A 17577-nucleotide genomic window follows, 5' to 3' on the forward strand; every position below is an offset into this window, starting at 1 on the left:
CCCCAGCTACAGATTTACATCAGCTTCATCTCTCACAAACAATTTGACTGTCCCTGCTCTCTCCTTTTCAAGGAGAAACTGTTATTTGACATCACATTTCCACTCCTCAATCAGATGTGGTTTATTTTCAACAGCCTGGGATATGGCCCTGCATAGGAAGTGGGAACCGCCGTTAGAGCACAAAGCATTGTTTTGACTGCCAGGAGCTAAAACTGGTGCTGCCTGCCAGCAGCTTTGAGGCAACCTCTTGCATTAAGGAGCCCTACTTTCCCTCCCCAGAGAGCAAACCCGAGTCCCTTACCCAGTTTCTTGCACTCTCACCTTTAATTTGAACAGTGGCTGTCCGAGATGAAGACAATCCCTTTACGTTGTGAGCTTCGCAGGAGAAAACTGTGCTTTGATTAATACCTGGAGATCAGCCAAGAAAAGGAAAGGAAACACAAACAGCTATATAATCCAGCTTCAACCTTCAGGAGAATTTCAATTATTTGTGACATCCAGCTCAATCTGTACAGGCAGTTGCAGGACTGAGCTGGGTGCCAATCAAAGGCATGTGGATTTCCACGTAATTAACGTGCTAAACACATTTTTAACGGAGAGAGTGTGGTAATGTAGAAAAGTTTTCACAAGAGCTTCAGAAAGCACTGAAAAAGAAGGAAGAATCTGTCAGGGACACAGCTCACAGTGCTCGATAAGTAGATGTCCACTTCTCAAATTCTTTGGAGTAAGGATTGTGTTGAACCATGAGCTTATACAATGCCCAATGCTTTGGACCTCAGCCTGCACCTGAGCAACAGCCATCTTCTAAGTGAGTTATAAGCCCAGGCAAATCTCCAACCAGATGCTGCCTATTTCAAGTTAATGCCCACCTGTCCCTCACCTTGCATTAGACTCTTGAAGACAAACAAAGGAAATGTAAGTTAAATGCTACTACATCAGCACTGAAGCACTTTCCAGGGGTGATACAAGTAAGAATTAGGCTCCCTGTCTTCTGTGAGCATACATGCATCCCACAGGGCCTGAACATGGCATCATACTGATGTCTGGCTGCTCCAAAAAGCATGTGTATTGCAAATTAATGAGAATTGAGATAGATTTGCAAAGCTGTCTGGAGAACTGTGTCCAGCATCTATTTTCACTTGACTTGGCCCCGAGTTGCCTTGTGGGGCTGTATCTGAGAAAAGTCAAGGATTGGCACACTGTGGGCATACATTTTAGGAAGGGAAACTATTTCAGAGCTGCACAGAGCAGCTTGCACCATGTCTTTGCCCTTTGACTCATCTTCCAAGCCTGGGATTAATGGCATTCCAAAGAAGGTGTAAAGGAAGAGAGGAGGGAGTGCTATAAAATCAAAGAACAGAGTATTTTAGCTTCTTCCACTCGTCCTCGTGGACGAGAAGAAAATGCAGTCAGCAGGCTAAAGCCCAGGCAGCAGAGCAGAGCAGCACCTGATGTGGCAGGCATGTCCCAAGAAAGAAGCAAACACAGCCCTGCCCCGAGGAAAATACAAAACACACCACAAACCAAGAACTGCTTGTTCTCTAACACCGTGCCAGCACTGCTTTCCAAATACAAAACCGTTAAACCTTCTAAATGTTTGCTTTCTATCCAGTACTTTATTATCATTTTCTTCAGAATTTTATACTTTATTCAGCTAGCAGTGCCTGTTTTCTTACCAACTGTCTTTTCAATATGCTTTGGTAATCTGACCATGCAGGTCATATCCTGCTACAATTTTTTTGGTTGCAAAGACAAGACCTGCCCAAGGGACATCCTAAAGAACACCAAAAGCAAAGAAAGGTGCTGATGATGAATATATACAACAGCAATTCATTTGAAGAATCACTAGGAATAGATATCCTTCTTCGGGTCTCCATGCCACTGCCCCACAATGCCAAAAATTTTGTGAGGCACCATGGGATGTGTTTAGTGGAGGAAGAGTGACTTATTTTTTTGTTGTCTTTCCCTCTCAACTATCTGTCTTTTCAGTTTCCATTTCAACAGGAAAATTATATCATGAGGGAGCAGTTTTCATTTCCAACTTGGAAGAGCATTAGTGGTTATGTAAGAGAGAGCCGATGATTTAAAACCATTGCAAATCACAAATCAGGTTTTGATTTGCATATAAATTAGGTTCTAAGGGAAGTCTGAATAGGATTGGATAGCTCAAAGGATGGCCCATGATGTACAAAAAGAAACTCAACCTGGAGTGTAACTGCATTAACACTGATGAAGAGACACCAGAGATGACTCTTAGCTGTAAAAACTTTTCTTTCTAAATACCTAGTTCCACTTTGGCTCGGGGATGCTGAGAATAATAAAACAGCACCAAAGAGAAGACATAACCCAAAGCTGTTAGACAACTAACTGGAATAAAGTTACCTTTAAGAGAAGGCAAGAACCTTCTCTTGTACCTACAAGAATAGCTGCAGACAGTTCCTGGTAGATATATATTGCTCTTCCCTGAAAGCGGTCTGAAGAGAGGCCCAAACGCCTACTGGCTCGCAAGTTCTTCTGCTGACGCTGCTGCTGTACCACCGTGCCTGCTCTGGGGCAAACCTTGGTCTTAAAGGATATCAACCAGCCCACTTCAGCACCTTTACAACCACTCTAAAAGTGTCAAACAATTACAAGAGGCAGTCAGGTTTTAATGACGAGGGCATTCGAACAGAGACGGGGTAAGGAAGAGAGGGGAAAGCAGTGCATGGCATGGCTGTGCACAGGAGGAGATGTCATCTGTTACATGTGAATGCTTGGAGAGTCACAAGCCAAAGGGCACCGAGAGAGTCACTGAATATAACCATGAACACCCTCCATGAGGTGGAACAAAAGAGGCACCCAGTGCCTCTTTCGGCACTGGGTTTCAGTAGCACCTTTAACAGAGTGCCAGTCACACCCAAACTCTGTAAGAGCTTGTGTGCCTCAAACCAGCAGAAAGTACACTGAGCAACCATCACCCCGAGAGATGATCAATCTGGCTTTGTATGTGATCATGACCCCTCAACCCTTAATGTAGAGTCAAACACCACTCTCACACTATGTGGCTACCCAGTGTCACTAGGCATGATCAGAAGAGAGCCCTCCTCTTCTGATGCTTAAAGTTGATCCCCTGCATTGGCAGCAACCTTACCTGACACATTTAAGATGGAGGGGGAGATGTCTGGAAGCCCCACTCTAGAGTCTCCCATCCACCAGACAATTGTCACTGGTTCAGGGGGACCAACAGCAGCACAGGCCATATGAAACGGGGCATTAGGGGACACGGACACATCCTCAGGTTCCACAGTAAAGTAGGGCACACCTAGAAGAGCAACAGACAAGTGACAATAACTGGAGACACTCTTTCTGTCTATTATTTATTTCCACTAATACCAGTGCTGAACACTGGACATCCATCTGCCCAGCCACTACGCCTAATCCGATGCCCTCTAAACCCTTTATAAAAACCAAGGGTCAGATACGCTGGATCACCTCAGGGCACGAATGTTTAAATACTACCACTAGAAGTCTGAGAGAAAGAGTGCTTGCTTCCCAAAATGCCTTTGAAAAACCACTTTCACTGAGTGTCCTTCAAGACTCCCCTATGAAGCAGCTCTTAGTGGTAGTATTTGCTCAATTTTTCAGCTGAAGAGACTGGAGTTTAAAGAGGCAACAGTCAATAACTTTAACAGCGGCAGACACCACTTTAGAAGACAGCTAATCCAGCCACAGATACTTCTTGCCATGCATTAAAACCTGAAGCTTGAGAACGTGTTGAACTAGTGGCTTTAACAAACCCATGAATGAGGAAAAAACCCCCCGGTGAGAAACTGGGATCATTTGCAATGCTCTCTCTGAAGCTTAATTGACTGGAGATGCCTTCCAGCATGCTCTAACACCACCACAACCAGGCTGTCTTGAAGTCAGGGGTAATTTGTTTCAGAGCTGAAGGCTCTGAAACATGGACACAGCTCTCTTGGTAACTATCTGTTCCCCACCATGGAAAGCCTCTTGCTTGGTACAACAGGCCCACAGGGAGCAAAATGCAACTGCAATGCTGACTACCTCAGATCATCTCTAAGTGGCAATAGTCGAGTGTAATTCAACATATCAAGAGATGTGGTTCCTCTTATGGGCAACGCCAAAACTCTTGTGGTTTCAGTGCTCCAAATCAGTAACACAAACTTCACCAGCCATCAGCACCAGTGCTGACCATGCAGGACAGCCAGCACGTACTTCTGATGGTTGGCGGAAGAGCCCAGAGAAGCATTCAGTTCCCTTTTATATTAAAATCTCTGGGTATCAAGCACAGCTACTACTGACTGCATCTACCCCTAAATCAGGTATTCTCAGCTGGAAAAAATGTGTCCTGAAAACTGCTGATTTGTTGCCTTGCAGAAACAGAGGAACCAAAAACATTGAGCATTCACATGCTGAAATTACACTGTCTCTCCCTGGTCAAAGATGGCAGGCTCAGGGGTTTCCACTGGTGTGGCAGATGCTGTGCACCTCCACCAGCAGGCAATTAATGGAGGTGCCTAAACAGGGATTTAGAAGCCTAACGCTTGACATTTCCCCTAAGCTACAGCCAAAAGTGATACTCTCAGTCTTTCACTGACTGTCCAGTCGCTGTTTGTGTCCTTCAGGTGGCAGTTCTTTTGTGCCTTCCTTGACTCCATTTAGAGTGGCAAGTAAATGAACAAACTAAAACAGATCTAAAAATAGGTCATTTGAGCAATAATGGTGCCTATCTGTGCATAAGCTAATGTTCAGGACAGGTATATCCATCAACATGGCTTACTGTTTGGTTTTGTTTACATATTTTATTTCATTTTTTTATTGCATTCATACATAAACAATAAAAATGAATAAGCTTTCCAGATACCAGCTGCAATACCTCTGCCTGCTTTGCCCTCCTTCTCCAAGGAAGATTAGAAGGGAAAATAATCACCTTTTCTCTACCTGTGAGCAGGATCCCTGCCTCCTGTCCATTTGTCATGACACCCAAGGTAACCTTTCAGGTGGATCCTGCCCAGCTCGGCAGGTTTTCTCACTTTGGGAGCAGCTAAACAGATCAGACAAGACCACAATTAAAAACTCTCATAGCTTAGGGAGTGCAGCTGACTCATCCAGCTGAGGAACCCACACTGTACATATGTTACCTGGCCGGCTCGCTGTCTGCGACACCTTTGGCCTCCCAGTTCCTGGTACAAGAGGTGAGTGCCAGCATGCCCCTTTCACAGATGCACCACGGAGGCACTGAGCAGCCAGGAGCCAGGAAATCAGCGGCAAAGCAAGGAAATGATCCCGCCTATTCCCTGTTCCAAGCCGGCATCCAACCTATGAGGCTGATTTTTTGGTACAGCTCAGTTTTTAGACAGTGTCAATTCAGGGGAATGTGTCCATACATGTGTGGCTTGGGCTCTGGTTGTAGCCAATGGGGGCTAGCGGCCCCAGGAACGGCCATGTGGTCAGAGGTGTAATTTCAGAGGGAAAGTTCTGTAACAAACATAATCTGTATTTTTAACACTCCACAGTGTGCCTCTGAGATCACCTCTCTGGGCAACAAACACTATCATGTTCTCAGCAAGGCCAGAGTCTAGTTTCTAAACCAGAAAACACTTGTAAAATAATTTTGTTTCTGTAAATTGTAATGAGTGTTTCATAAGATAAAACATTTCTATTACAAAGACAGTTCAAATGCCATTGCTACAAATTCTGACAGATACAGACTACCTAAGTAGATCTCAAAGCAGATATTACACAGCACAGAAATTCAGTCAAGCTCACTTTAGGTTAGATCAACAATAGTCCACACTTGTTTGTGTGGCACACTGAAGGGTGTCAGCACCTATGGGAGGCTGAAAATCACCGGAGTAAAATCCTCTCTCAGTCAAAGAGGACAACAGTTGTTATCAATATCATTTCTAGGCAAAGCTGGTACACCCAGGGAAGAAATACATAGAGATAACAGTGAAGGTGAGACTGATAGGCTTTTGCATTGCCAGGTGTTTTCTTATGCCAAGAGCTGACACATTTTTAAAATCCCACTCTTTATCACTACTTGTTAATCTTTAATTTTATCCCCCAACTCCCTTTGCACATGATTACATGCTCAGTTCAACTACCTGCTACCATACTGCTTTTCTCGTAAAGGCGACTGGCTGCATTTTTTTCGCTTCCACTTTCAGCTTTGGCCTTTATTCTCAATACACTCCCCCCCTACCGAGCTGCAGCTGGTTTTTGTGACTTTGATACTTTTTGCCTGTGCTGTCCAGAAGGGTGCCTTGTTTGTATCAGATAGCTCAGCACACTGAGCTACCCAATCACTCCTAATGCACCCACCATGCAGATGCAGCCACCTCTGGAGCAGGCCCTGGTAATTGGAACAGAAATAGAAACTATGCAAAAGAGAGCATTTTAAGCTGTAAACACTGTTCTCCGGTTGAAACTGCACCCGAAAATTTAGGTGGACAAAAGCCTGGTATTTATGGAAGGCAGAATTTAAGTGTTCCTTTTCCTGTGAGAGCTGCTATGAATGTTTCCATGGCTCTGAGTCAGTGAAAACTTTGCTGTAAAACACCCAGACCACACCATCTCCCACAACACCCTCCCTGCTCCCCCCTCTTTAAGACTGTCAATTCAGCTCTGGCTCAAAATGCTACCAATACATCCAAAAAGCCACTTCTTGCTGCCAATGTACTGTTCCTGTCAACTTCTTCACCAAATATTAAGCCATCCTATGACTACTAGCTTCTGGGATCTAACAGAATCATGGCTCAAGGGAAATGAAACTAAAGACAGTAAGAAGCCACCAATCCACACTGCCTTGGGTTATTTTTGGACAACCATATAGAAGTTGTTCTTATCAAAAAACCCTGGACAAACAGTGCCACATGGAACAGTCACAGCCATGAAGTGCTGCTGTACAGCACTTCTCCCAGAACTCAGCACCGGGCTAAAAGTGTACCTTGCCCTCAAAGACCTGTTCGGCTGATACACAGAACCGGGCTGTGATCCTGCTTTGGGAAGTGGGTTGGGCCAGATGAGCTCCAAGGACCTCTTTCAATTCTACAAAGTATTTAGAGATGAATGCAACAATGGATTTAGGAGCTGGAAAGAAATGTGTGTGCATGAAAGGATCTTGTTTCCTAACATGCCAAAATAAAACCAGAAGGCAATGAACTGACAGCTCTGCTCCTTGATGCAATTCTCCTATTTCTTACTACTGCTCTGTAGCAATTTCACTGCAGTTAGCAGCGGTTCAGAGCCAAGAAGCCTGTCACTGGAGCAATCTGCTCTCACCACTGCAACCTAGAGCATATTGGTGGGTCAGCCCTGAAAGGAAACCAGCACTACTACTACTCCTTACCTTCCACTATGAGCCACACTTGCTGTGATTCTTCCTTCTTCCCCCCGTTCTCAACCTGGCACCAGTACTTCCCAGAATCTGTCCTCTCGACGGATTTCAAGCTGAAAAAAGTCAAAAGCCATATCGATATTTTATGTGGATAAAGCATGTTTTTGCCCCAAAGGACCCTTCACTGTTTGGCAAACCAGATACACGGAAAACACCCACTGAGACACAGCCAGCTCTGGGGAGGACATCAACAGCCAGCCAGCATAAAGCATGTGGCAAAACAGCGGAGATGGGAGGCTCCTCTCTAAAGTGGGTGGAGAGAGTCCCCAGCAGAGCAGCCAGCCTTCCTCCAAAACAACCTCGCAAAAAAACAGTCATCTGTGTCCTCTCAGGATAGGAAGGGTTGGTCATCTCAATCCTTAAGCATGACTCTAGCTAGCCTCCAAGAGCGACAGCATCTGAGACAGCAGGAAACTCCGAATTGCAAGCCTCCAACGAGCCTGTTTTTGCCTCAGTTAGGTGACAGGACTGGCAACAGCCTCATAAAGGAACAGGTGGGTCAAAAAAGGGCCCCCCTCACCTCAACTGCACTCGGCGCTGTTCTCATCCCAAGAGTTGCAAAGCTCCTTGGGTCTCTGAGTTTGTGATTTCAAGAGGCTATGCTGGCCTGCTCCAGTGCATGGTGAGCAAAGGCAGAATTTGGTCCCAAAGCAACAAGGCCTCAGCTACAAAGGCGTCAGTATGATTCTGAGTGCCTGTCAATGCACCAATGTTGACTGCCCCCCATAGGATTTGCAGCCACGGGTCTGCTGCCATGCAGGGCTCCTCCACAGATCTGATGCCCACCTTTCTAACACTGGCAGTCCTCCTTGGAGAAGGGGAAGAACATCTCAGGAAGGAAGACAGAAAAGGGAAAGTGTTTGCCAAAATGCACAAAATGGACCCACTACAGCCTGATTTTCAGAGCTGGAACTTCAAATAGCATCAGCTGTCCTGATCCAGGACCACATGTTCTGAAACACAGCGATTGCACCACACAGTGGGTGGCAGAAATGGTCGCTTTAGGAGAAGAAAGGAAAAAGGAGAAAAAGACACAAACACGTCCAGCTTTAGCATCCTAACTTATCTCTGGTGCTGCAGAGATAAGTGGAAGGAAACAAGAGGCAAGAAAGGAGAACAGACCAAGAGATTGAGGGGCAAAGTTAACTAGTGGAACTAGGGGGAAGTAAACAGTATAGTTTCAAGACGAACTATTTCCACAACATAATATTATGCAATAGTTTTACTGTGCGCAGATGTTTTTTCCTATCAAATTGTTTCTTACAGGTGAGATTTAACATAGAACTTTTGGTTGGTGGAATTGGAGACTGTGAAATGTCAATCCAAGAAACCTTATAGGAGATGAAGCCAGAGCTCAGGGAAGAGTGATTCTCAGTCAGTCAAGAGTTTTGAGCTCTTGTGGTGATGGCATGTTTGTTTGTACAAGCTCTCTTAATGCACAAAAAAAAGACAGAGCAGAACCTTGGGTCTTGTTTAACTCAGTACTTCCAGAACTACCTGACATGCCTCTTCTGCTGAAATAAAGGTACAGAGAGCTGTTTTGAAGAAGAGTTTCTGTTCCTGTGAATGGGGCAGGACCAATACCATGTGGTGTAAACGTACTAGGAACAAATTAGAATTCATTTCAAAATGAATCAGGAATGGTTCAGGTGACAAACACACCTACCCAAAGAAAGGAAGGGGATGTAGTCCTGGGAGTCTCATTTCAATTAACAATCCTCACCCTTTAGGCAGACTGACAGCTCAAAAGAGAGAGTAAGACAACGCAATGAGTATGAGGGAGAAAACCTATTTATACTGCTGCATGGCAGAACAAGATGAACAAACAAGGCAAGAACATCCTTTTCACCTTGAAGTCATGTCTCAAGCATCACAGGCATTAGCAAAGCACCTGTCCCCACAGGAGTCAGGAAACCAATATGGCTCTAGTGCATAAAATCTCAGTGCTCAGTGGCTTCAATTCTGCTCTCAGTTATGCCCTTGTCACACACTGAATTGCAGACCTAAGGACCCTGCCCCACTGAGGGCACTGCTGTTGCATAGATATAGCTGATAGCAGAAAACTGTGCAATAGTTTCCACGTTATTCTTCCTTCTCTGCATCTGTTGTACCTGAGGAAGCCGATCCAGTGTTCTTCATCTACTGGAATGTACACCTGGTCTACGCTTTGCACCACTGCTCCGTCCTTGATCCACAACATCTCGGGATCTTCCATTCCCTCGAGGCTGCAATTTAGTTTCACGGGTTGACCCTGGGACACCTTTAATTTGATTGGAGGTCCTGTAAATTTCATACCTAAAAAAAAAATACTACTCCGCCCCACCCCCAGAAGAAGGGGGGTTGGAGTACAGCAAATTACTCTAGGTTGGTGGTCTGGAATTACATACCCTACCAGCACACACTGAGACAGTGTGTTTGTTTCAGTACTGCTCTACTATGTCTGCTAAACAATAGTCAAATGCAAGCTCTGAAAGCAAAATTCCTGGAGAAAAGTGGTAGTTCAGTGTATACATAGGGATTTTTCCAACTCATGTAACAGCAGGGTGAGGATCTGCAGAGCAGTGCCCAAGCAGAGACAGACAGAAATGCTGGGAGGTTCACCGTGTCAGTGATCCAGCAGTGCTAACTGCATTCATTCAATAGGCTACCACACCTCCCCCTTTTCCCCAGGCTTGAATTTAAGCTACGGTGCTCTCGTGCTGCTAAGAAATCATCGTGCTTGCTCCATTGTATGCATTCGCAAAGAGCTTGGATATGAGAAAGAATCAATTATGTTTGTTATTCAGTGTACACTGTTCCCCTGCATTACAGAGAGCTTCTCTACAATTTGCAAAACCCATGAAAGCAAAGCCTATTCCACAGCATACCTTGCTGAGGAGCAGAACTGTTTAGAGAATAGATATTTGTGTTGCGTGACGTGGGTGTGTGCTCAAATGAGCCTCCCTGGAGGACCCTCCAGTCCAGCCAAAGGACCACATTGCACCCAGAGCTATACCATTGCGACCCCAAAGCAGCAGGGCCAGAGTTGGTGGAGCTGCTCAGGTTTATATTGACACAGAAGTGATCAGAATTTGGCCTGGAGCACTGTTACATGTGTGGGTGGATGGGGAGTGTTTCCCTCAAGCAGAAGCGAATATATGGAATTTGTTACCATGAGAAGACACGGAAGCTAACTATCTAAGTGCATTTAAGAAAGAAAGGCATATAAAGGAGGAACCAGAAGATCAAAGGAGACTGTGGGAAAGCAGGAAGGTAGAGAATAAATGTAAAGTTAGTTTTGTTAGGGAGAGTGGCCATTTCCTATGCAGTGGCACAGGACTGACAGACCAGAACAGGTCTAGCCTAACTCAATATTATGCCCTGGCAGTGGACTCCACATCCTTCATAAAAAAATGACTCCATCACTCTTGCCCGGCCATATATATCCCATACATTACAACTTCTCCCAGTTCACTAGCTGGTCAGCTTCTCACAGGATGCCTTGCTAGCACCCAGAGCCAGAAAGAAAAACAGCAGTAGTGAAATCCAGAGCAGCCCTGTTGCTCTCAAACTCTGTTACAGTCTTATCAGTAATCCAACACAGATTTCTGATGTGCCCCTTTCCTTCTTGCCAAAACGCCACCGTCCCACAGCCTTGAGGGCACCACCTCACAGGGCAGCGCAGCAGCAGCAGAACTCACAGTGTGCTTGTAACAGCTGGGAGAAGGGGAACCAACACTGTGGGACCAGCCAGCGCTCTGCCACGAGCAGCCGGCACCCAGATGAGTACCAGCGGCCTAGGAGCAGGCAGAAGGTCTTTATTCCTTTCCTTAATGAGATCCCCCAGCCTAACAGCTGGTTTCCCACACTCAGTCTTTTGCCTTTCTATCTGCTGTTATTAATTGACAAAAATTCACAGCATTGGAAACCAGACAAGCTGATCATCTTAGTTTAGTTGCTACAGCTCGTTTGCTGGGCTAAGGCTTAAGGATTTAATCACCTTGGGTGAGGATGATCTAACCTCACATTACTTAACTCAAACATAACACAAACAATATGTCCCAGTGCATGCCAGAAAGCATCCTCCCTTTCACCCCTCATGATAGTGGAATATAACATGAAAGCTTCATAGCAGCTCTCTCTGTGTTACAGAAAATTAATGTAGCCAGGCTGCTGAACACACGCACAACTTGACAGACACTTTCATTACATGTGTCTTCATGGAAAACCAAACTACTAAGCTTCCTTCAGACTGCCATGCTGAAAGAGTTAGTCACAAATTAAACAAAGAAATGTTGTTAGAGACCCTTTATGGTTTTCATTTTGTATAGAAATTAATGATGTAGGAAATTAACAGACAGTACAAGTGTTCAGTCTGAGTTGTACACATGGTCCAGGTATAATCCCTCCATCAATATCAACTGAAATGAAGAATTACATACTGGGGATTTTTAATAAATTCACATGACATAAATGCAGTTTTGGCTGCAGCATCTCTTTCTGTAGGTATCAGAGAGAATCACATAAGAGGCAGATAGGGATTTTAATTTCCACCTATTCCTCCTTCTATTTTCCCACTCACGATTTCTCACCTGACAACATTCTTGACCTTGCAAGAAATAATCTCATCCAAATAGGTTCCGCCAAGCCTACCTGTAAGAGCTGCAGGTCTTGAAATGTATAGATAGGAAACAAACTGTACTAAATTTCTTACCAGGCAGTTGTAAGCACTGACAGCAAGAGAACAAACTAGTTGTCAAAATACATGACATATATGTTTGTTTGTTTTTTAAACTTGCTATCTCTGAATATTTTCATTCATAGGAACAAAGTGTGTTTTATGTGAAGTTATATTGAGACTGGAGAGAAAGAAATCTGCTCATGCGCGCCAAAGTAAAGGCTTTTCGCTCCTCAGATTCCTCAGGACACTGATCTAGCGATCCAACCTGTGCCACAGCCCCCCCAGCTCCGTGTCACTGCACGCACATCGCTCCACATGCAGCGCGGAGCTAAACTCCGGCGAAGTCGGGACGCCGAGACGCTCCAACGCGCTGCCTTTCCCTGCCGACACGGAGGTGAAACTTCGGAATACGAGTTCAGGAGGGGAACACCAACAAAAGCCACTCAGGAATGCGCTAGCGCCCGGCTTTCCTCGGCGACGACCCGCGCCAGGCACATACCAGAGCAGTGCCTCCGCACACACCGGGGAGGATTACTCGGGCTCCAGCTCGCCGCTCTACTCGCAGGCGGGCGAGGCTCTCACAGCCCGGGCTCCCCGCCGGCGCCCGAGCGCCACGTCGCTGGCCCCGCCGCTGGCCCCACGAACACGGCGGAGCCCCCGCACCCAGCCGAGAGGGGCAAACCGGGCCGGCCCCGACCCCACCTGTGGCTGCCCGAGGCCCCGCGGCCGCCGCACCGAGTGGACCCCGCACCGCGGCGACCGGCCCGCAGGCATCCGGCCGCTGTTGGCGGCCGAACCCGCGCTCGCCCTCAGCCCCCGCCGACACCTGTAGAGGCATCGAGGCGGGGGCTGCCCGCGGGAGGACACTGTCAGCAGCAGGAGCCGTGCCCCGCAGCCCCTCCTGCAGCGCCCAGAGACCTCGGGGGGCACTGCCCCGCCGGCACTGCCCCGCCGGCGGGCTGTCAGCCCCGCTCACCTGCCACGGCAGCGATGTCCCGGAGCGCCGCAGCCCAGAGTCCCAGCACGAGGAGCCGCGGGATCGCCATGCTCCGCTTCAGCTCCATCGCTCCCGCACCACCATCCTCCCCCCTGCTCCCGGCGGCGCGGGGGGCTCCCACCGCCCTTGCAGGCGGCGGTGGCGGCGACAGCGGCTGGGGAAGCCCCGCGTCGCCGCCCGACACCGGGCTCTCCGGGGGGCTACGGGGAAGCTCAAACTTCTGGCTGCGGCTCCGGCCGAAACGAGCCGCGGTAGAAGCCGCCGCGGGGCGACGGCGCGGGTCAGTGGGGTCGGGTCAGGTCCGCTCCGGTCCGGTCGCCACCCCGAGCGATCTCCCCCTGCCGGCGCGCAGCCACCGCGGCGCCACTCGGCGCGTCCGTCCGTCCCTCCGTCCGTCCGTCTGTCCGTCCCTACTCAGCCGTCGCCGCCTCCTCCAGGAAATGGCGCTCTCGAGCGGTCACCGCGCGCTGTGCTCTCCCTCTGACATCACGCTCATGAATATGCATGATCGGGCGCCCACCGCCCCCCAAGCGGCGAATCACGGCGCCTGCTGCCCTCGCCCCGCCGCCCCGGGACGGCTCCGGGGCTCGGAGCCCCCGGCCGGGTGGGACGGGCCGGGGCGGGAGCGGCAGAGGGCCAAGGGGGTGTCTGGAGGCGGCGCCCCCCGAGGGCTGCTCCACAGGGCGGCCTGGTTTCCAGAGCGCCGGGAGGGGGTGACCCACATCCGCGGGAGCTGCCAGGCAACCAGTATCCCCCTACCTATATGCGGAATCGGGAGGCCACCCTGGCCCCTCAGGACCCCCCGCGCATCCTCCAGCCCCCCAGGGGAGAAGGGCTTGAGGCCACCACCGGGGCTCGGTCCCCCCAACCCAAGGCTCTGCCGGGATGAGCGGTACCCCGCCTCATGCACACAGCACCTCCAGTCCCACCTCCCCCGGCCGGCCCTCTCCGGCTCCTTCCCCCGGCCACGCTCCCATCACCGTTCGGACCCCGGCTCTGGGGATACCGGCCACCCCTGTGGACCACCCCTGACCTGTGGTGGAGCACCGGCAAGGTGAAGAGATCCACCCGTGCCCTTCGAGCTGGATCGGCTCGGCCCTGCCCTCTTTTCCGCTAGTGGAAAAATAGGGAGAGAGCTGAGGAGGGAGATCTCTGCTGCCACAGGGTTACCAGCACGGCGTGGAAAAAGTCATCTACAGTTTTTAAAAAATCCGGCGCTGCCTTTTCGTAGGAGTTATGGTGAAAATCTGGGTTGAAAGGCGCCATAAGGAGCAATATCGTTACAACACGATGCAGCTTTCGGCTCTACCACAGCCATCGGTGAGCAGCACTTGCCTAGCAGCTCCTGCAATACTATGGAAGACTGGCTAAACGGAGGAGTGCAGGCAAACTACCTTATCCCCAAGAAGGGAATGGAGAAACTGAGGCAGGACAAGATCACATAATTCCATTCCAAACACTAATCTTCACTCCTCCCTCCCCCAAGTCATTTACATTTCTGATAGGAATTCCTAGGGGACTGGAGCAATGCCAAGATTTCATTACTGGAATGGAAATATCACTCCCTCCCCGGTGTCTCCTGCTGCAATGAGGCGGCTAGGAGGAGACACTGACATCCATTCGAGAGCTCTTAGGAAGCCTAGGTGCTCCTGGGGAAATCGTGCCATGCCTCTCGCCGGGATCACGACAGCTCTTGGGCTGAGAAGTTCTGCACCGATGCTTGCTAAAAGCTTCACGCGCACTTACTGTCACTGCTGCCTCTCCCCCGTGTATCCATATATACCCATCTATCTGGGTGCATGGTGTGTTTCTGCACTTACTCATGGCAATAGCACCTCCCAGAAAGAAGCTACTTTTGCAGATTTTAGTGGTCTCATGAGAAAAAATAATGGCCATTAGAATAATACTGTGTTTCTACAGTGATTTTCTTCTAAGAATTTCTTCCAGCCTTACAATTGCAGAGGCTTACAGCACTACACTGCTCCCATGGGCTCAGGAAGCACTCCAGTGTACAAGCAGGACTGAGGAGGCACAGGCAAGTGCTGTGACTTGGCCAAGCCTGACTGGGGAGGCATCAGCCAAGGGAGCATTGACTCCACATGGTGTGCCTGGAGCATGCTTCTACCTCGACAGGCATGTTGTGCTTCATTCAAATGTCAAATGCAATGTTCCCAAAGGCTTTGAGAAGGGGCTGGAAAAGGGAGCTTTCATCTACAAAGAGGAGAGTACCCAACAGAAAGCTGTCATAGTATAGAACAGCCCAGACTTTGGGCTGGTGTAAGAGACCAAAGGTTTGCTGGAAGCAGCGGACCAAAGGGAACCTTCCCCATCAGGGGATCTGGCTTTAGATCTTCTGAGAAGGGCTTTGTGCTAACAATGATAGGCAGGAAGACCCATACGAAAATTGGACTGAAATCCTGCGTGCACTACCAGTTGGAGCACAAACTGAAATCAGAAAACTTAGGGAGGATTATTACCATGCAGAAATCAGAGGAACTGGTTAGTCTGAAATGCTTTTAGGAACTAAAGACAAATAATCTCTCTTGGCCTCTTGTGCCACAGAATTAAGCATCATGGCTTTGTTCTGTAGGCTGTAACATCAGTGACAGTGCTCACTGCTCACACACACACAGAACACAGCTGATGCCTCCCTGGATTACATCCTTTCCTTCCTTCTTCTGTTGCGATAGCACATTGCCACATCTCACCTGCTTTGCTCAGAAGCATAGGGAGGTTCTAGAAAATGCCTGAAGAGCTGTACAATAATCAAGAGGTGAATTCCCAGTGCTGGGAGACTTCAGAAGATGAAGGACAAGGAAAAAAGAAAAGAAGAGAGGGGGGGAGAGGAGAGAGAAAAGGCAGGAGAAAGACAAGTATTTGCTGGACTTCCTCACTTTGCTTAACTGTTCAGCCTCTTCTAATTATTAAAACCCAACAGGAAATCTGGTACAGGTTATCCCAGTGAGAAAGCACTCCAAAACACCCATTTCTACATGAAAAGCCATAGCCCTAAAAGTTCAACAAAACCTGCTGGTGCATGCCAACACTCCATTGTCAAAGTAGTCAGTCTGCAGTTGGATACAAAATCTCTGTAAAAGATGTTTTCCATAGAGCTGCCTGGTTTGCAATCTGATTCAAGAACCTGTCCATTCCATCCTCTGACTTGGGATTTGAAGAGCAGTGTTAACCCCTATACTGCTAGGGAGCAGATCCCTCATCCTGCATCAGGCAGCTGTGGCAATGGCAAGAGAGATGAAGAAGTGGGAGTGAAGGGCTGCTAAAGTACAGAGGTAGTTCTGCTGTACAGATGGTTGTTCAGGTGCTTCCTGAGTGGGAGATCTGTTGAAGCCAGCATATTCAGTCCCAGGCTAGAACAAGAGCTGCTCCCAACTTTTTGGTCACCACCAGAGGCTACAGCAAGTCACAGGAGGAAGCTCCATGTGTGAGAGGACTTTTGCAGCTTAGGGATGGATTTTCAAATAAAAGCCCCAAAGTTGGGTCAGAACACAGTGGCTGAGGAAGCAGAAACCCTCAATGCTTTCCAAACCCTGCCAATGACACAGCTTGAGAGCTACTGGATAATAGAGTGGCTTTTGAGGACACTGAAAAGGGTTAAACTACATATAAACTGTCTCAGTTCTCTGCCTAATCCATCATAATAATGGGATTGCCAGAGCTTGTTCATGTCAGTTAATAATACTGTTTAACATGGCCACTTCTGAGGACCCAAATATAATTCTCCATCTTGGAATACATATGGGACAAAACTGGCCATCCCAAGACCTTGGGTATGGTATTTAAAGACATGGGTGGCTGCAGTAGCAGCTCACAAGAAGGCTGAAACTCATCCTGCCTGTGTCTGGACTAAGCTTGCCATAACTGAGTTATGCTGCTCATTTGGGAATTATGTTAGCTACAGCTGAACTCTGTTCTCTTTTAATTTACATTATTCTACCATCTTTTCTTTTCTCATTTCTTGTTTTCCTCTCTATCACCTTCTTCGGTAAGCAACTGTGTTGAAATATTCCAGCCTCTCTGTTTTAGCCTCTCCCAGCTCTTACATCTTTCATATGTGCCGGTTTTAACTTATTGTGTGAACAAAGATAAGGACAGGGAATCATATTAAAGACTTGCATTGACTTCGTCTTCAGAATAAAAGGATGTCAGGTATGAGTCTGAGCTTTGAGTTCAGGCCTAATCCTTTCCTAGTTCCCAAACTCTCCCAGCTCTCCCTGGGGGTGGCAGGTGGCATGGTGTACGTGGTGGTCTAGGGACCACTGTATGGTGGATCTAAATTTGGATTTTTCTATAAGTTTCAATGTTATCCAATTTGGCCCCAGCCCAACCATAATCATTACCCCAAGCCCAGACTTGGTTTTCCACATGTCGGGGATGGTTATTTTTTTTAGAGCTGATAAACTATCACATCATATGTGTTATCTATCTTTTGTGATAAATGCCAAGCTGTCAGAATGAAAATATCACATAAATCACACATGAAGTATTTACATTAAAAAACAT

The 17577-nt window shown here is 47.9% G+C and overlaps 1 protein-coding gene across 3 annotated transcripts in view; it reads right to left on the bottom strand.

Moving 5' to 3' along the window:
- TYRO3 (TYRO3 protein tyrosine kinase) overlaps nucleotides 1-13649 on the bottom strand; it is a 42668-nt gene extending 29019 nt beyond the window's left edge. Inside the window, exons 1-5 of one of the 3 annotated variants that reach the window (XM_039389024.1) lie at nucleotides 13036-13649; nucleotides 9511-9694; nucleotides 7352-7452; nucleotides 3131-3301; nucleotides 322-408 (exon numbers count right to left, since the gene is read on the bottom strand). In XM_039389024.1, coding sequence (XP_039244958.1) covers nucleotides 322-408; nucleotides 3131-3301; nucleotides 7352-7452; nucleotides 9511-9694; nucleotides 13036-13123 — 631 coding nt within the window. In that variant the 5' untranslated portion in view covers nucleotides 13124-13649. Of the gene's footprint in view, nucleotides 1-321; nucleotides 409-3130; nucleotides 3302-4930; nucleotides 5038-7351; nucleotides 7453-9510; nucleotides 9695-13035 lie in introns of those variants that run through there. The other 2 variants (XM_027750168.2, XM_027750169.2) reach the window with 2 other exon arrangements.
- Between the last annotated feature and the right edge of the window lie 3928 nt (nucleotides 13650-17577).

Source organism: Pipra filicauda, unplaced genomic scaffold, assembly GCF_003945595.2.
Source record: "Pipra filicauda isolate LSUMZ 115617 unplaced genomic scaffold, ASM394559v2 scaffold6_size6359152_pilon, whole genome shotgun sequence".
Taxonomy (NCBI): domain Eukaryota; kingdom Metazoa; phylum Chordata; class Aves; order Passeriformes; family Pipridae; genus Pipra; species Pipra filicauda.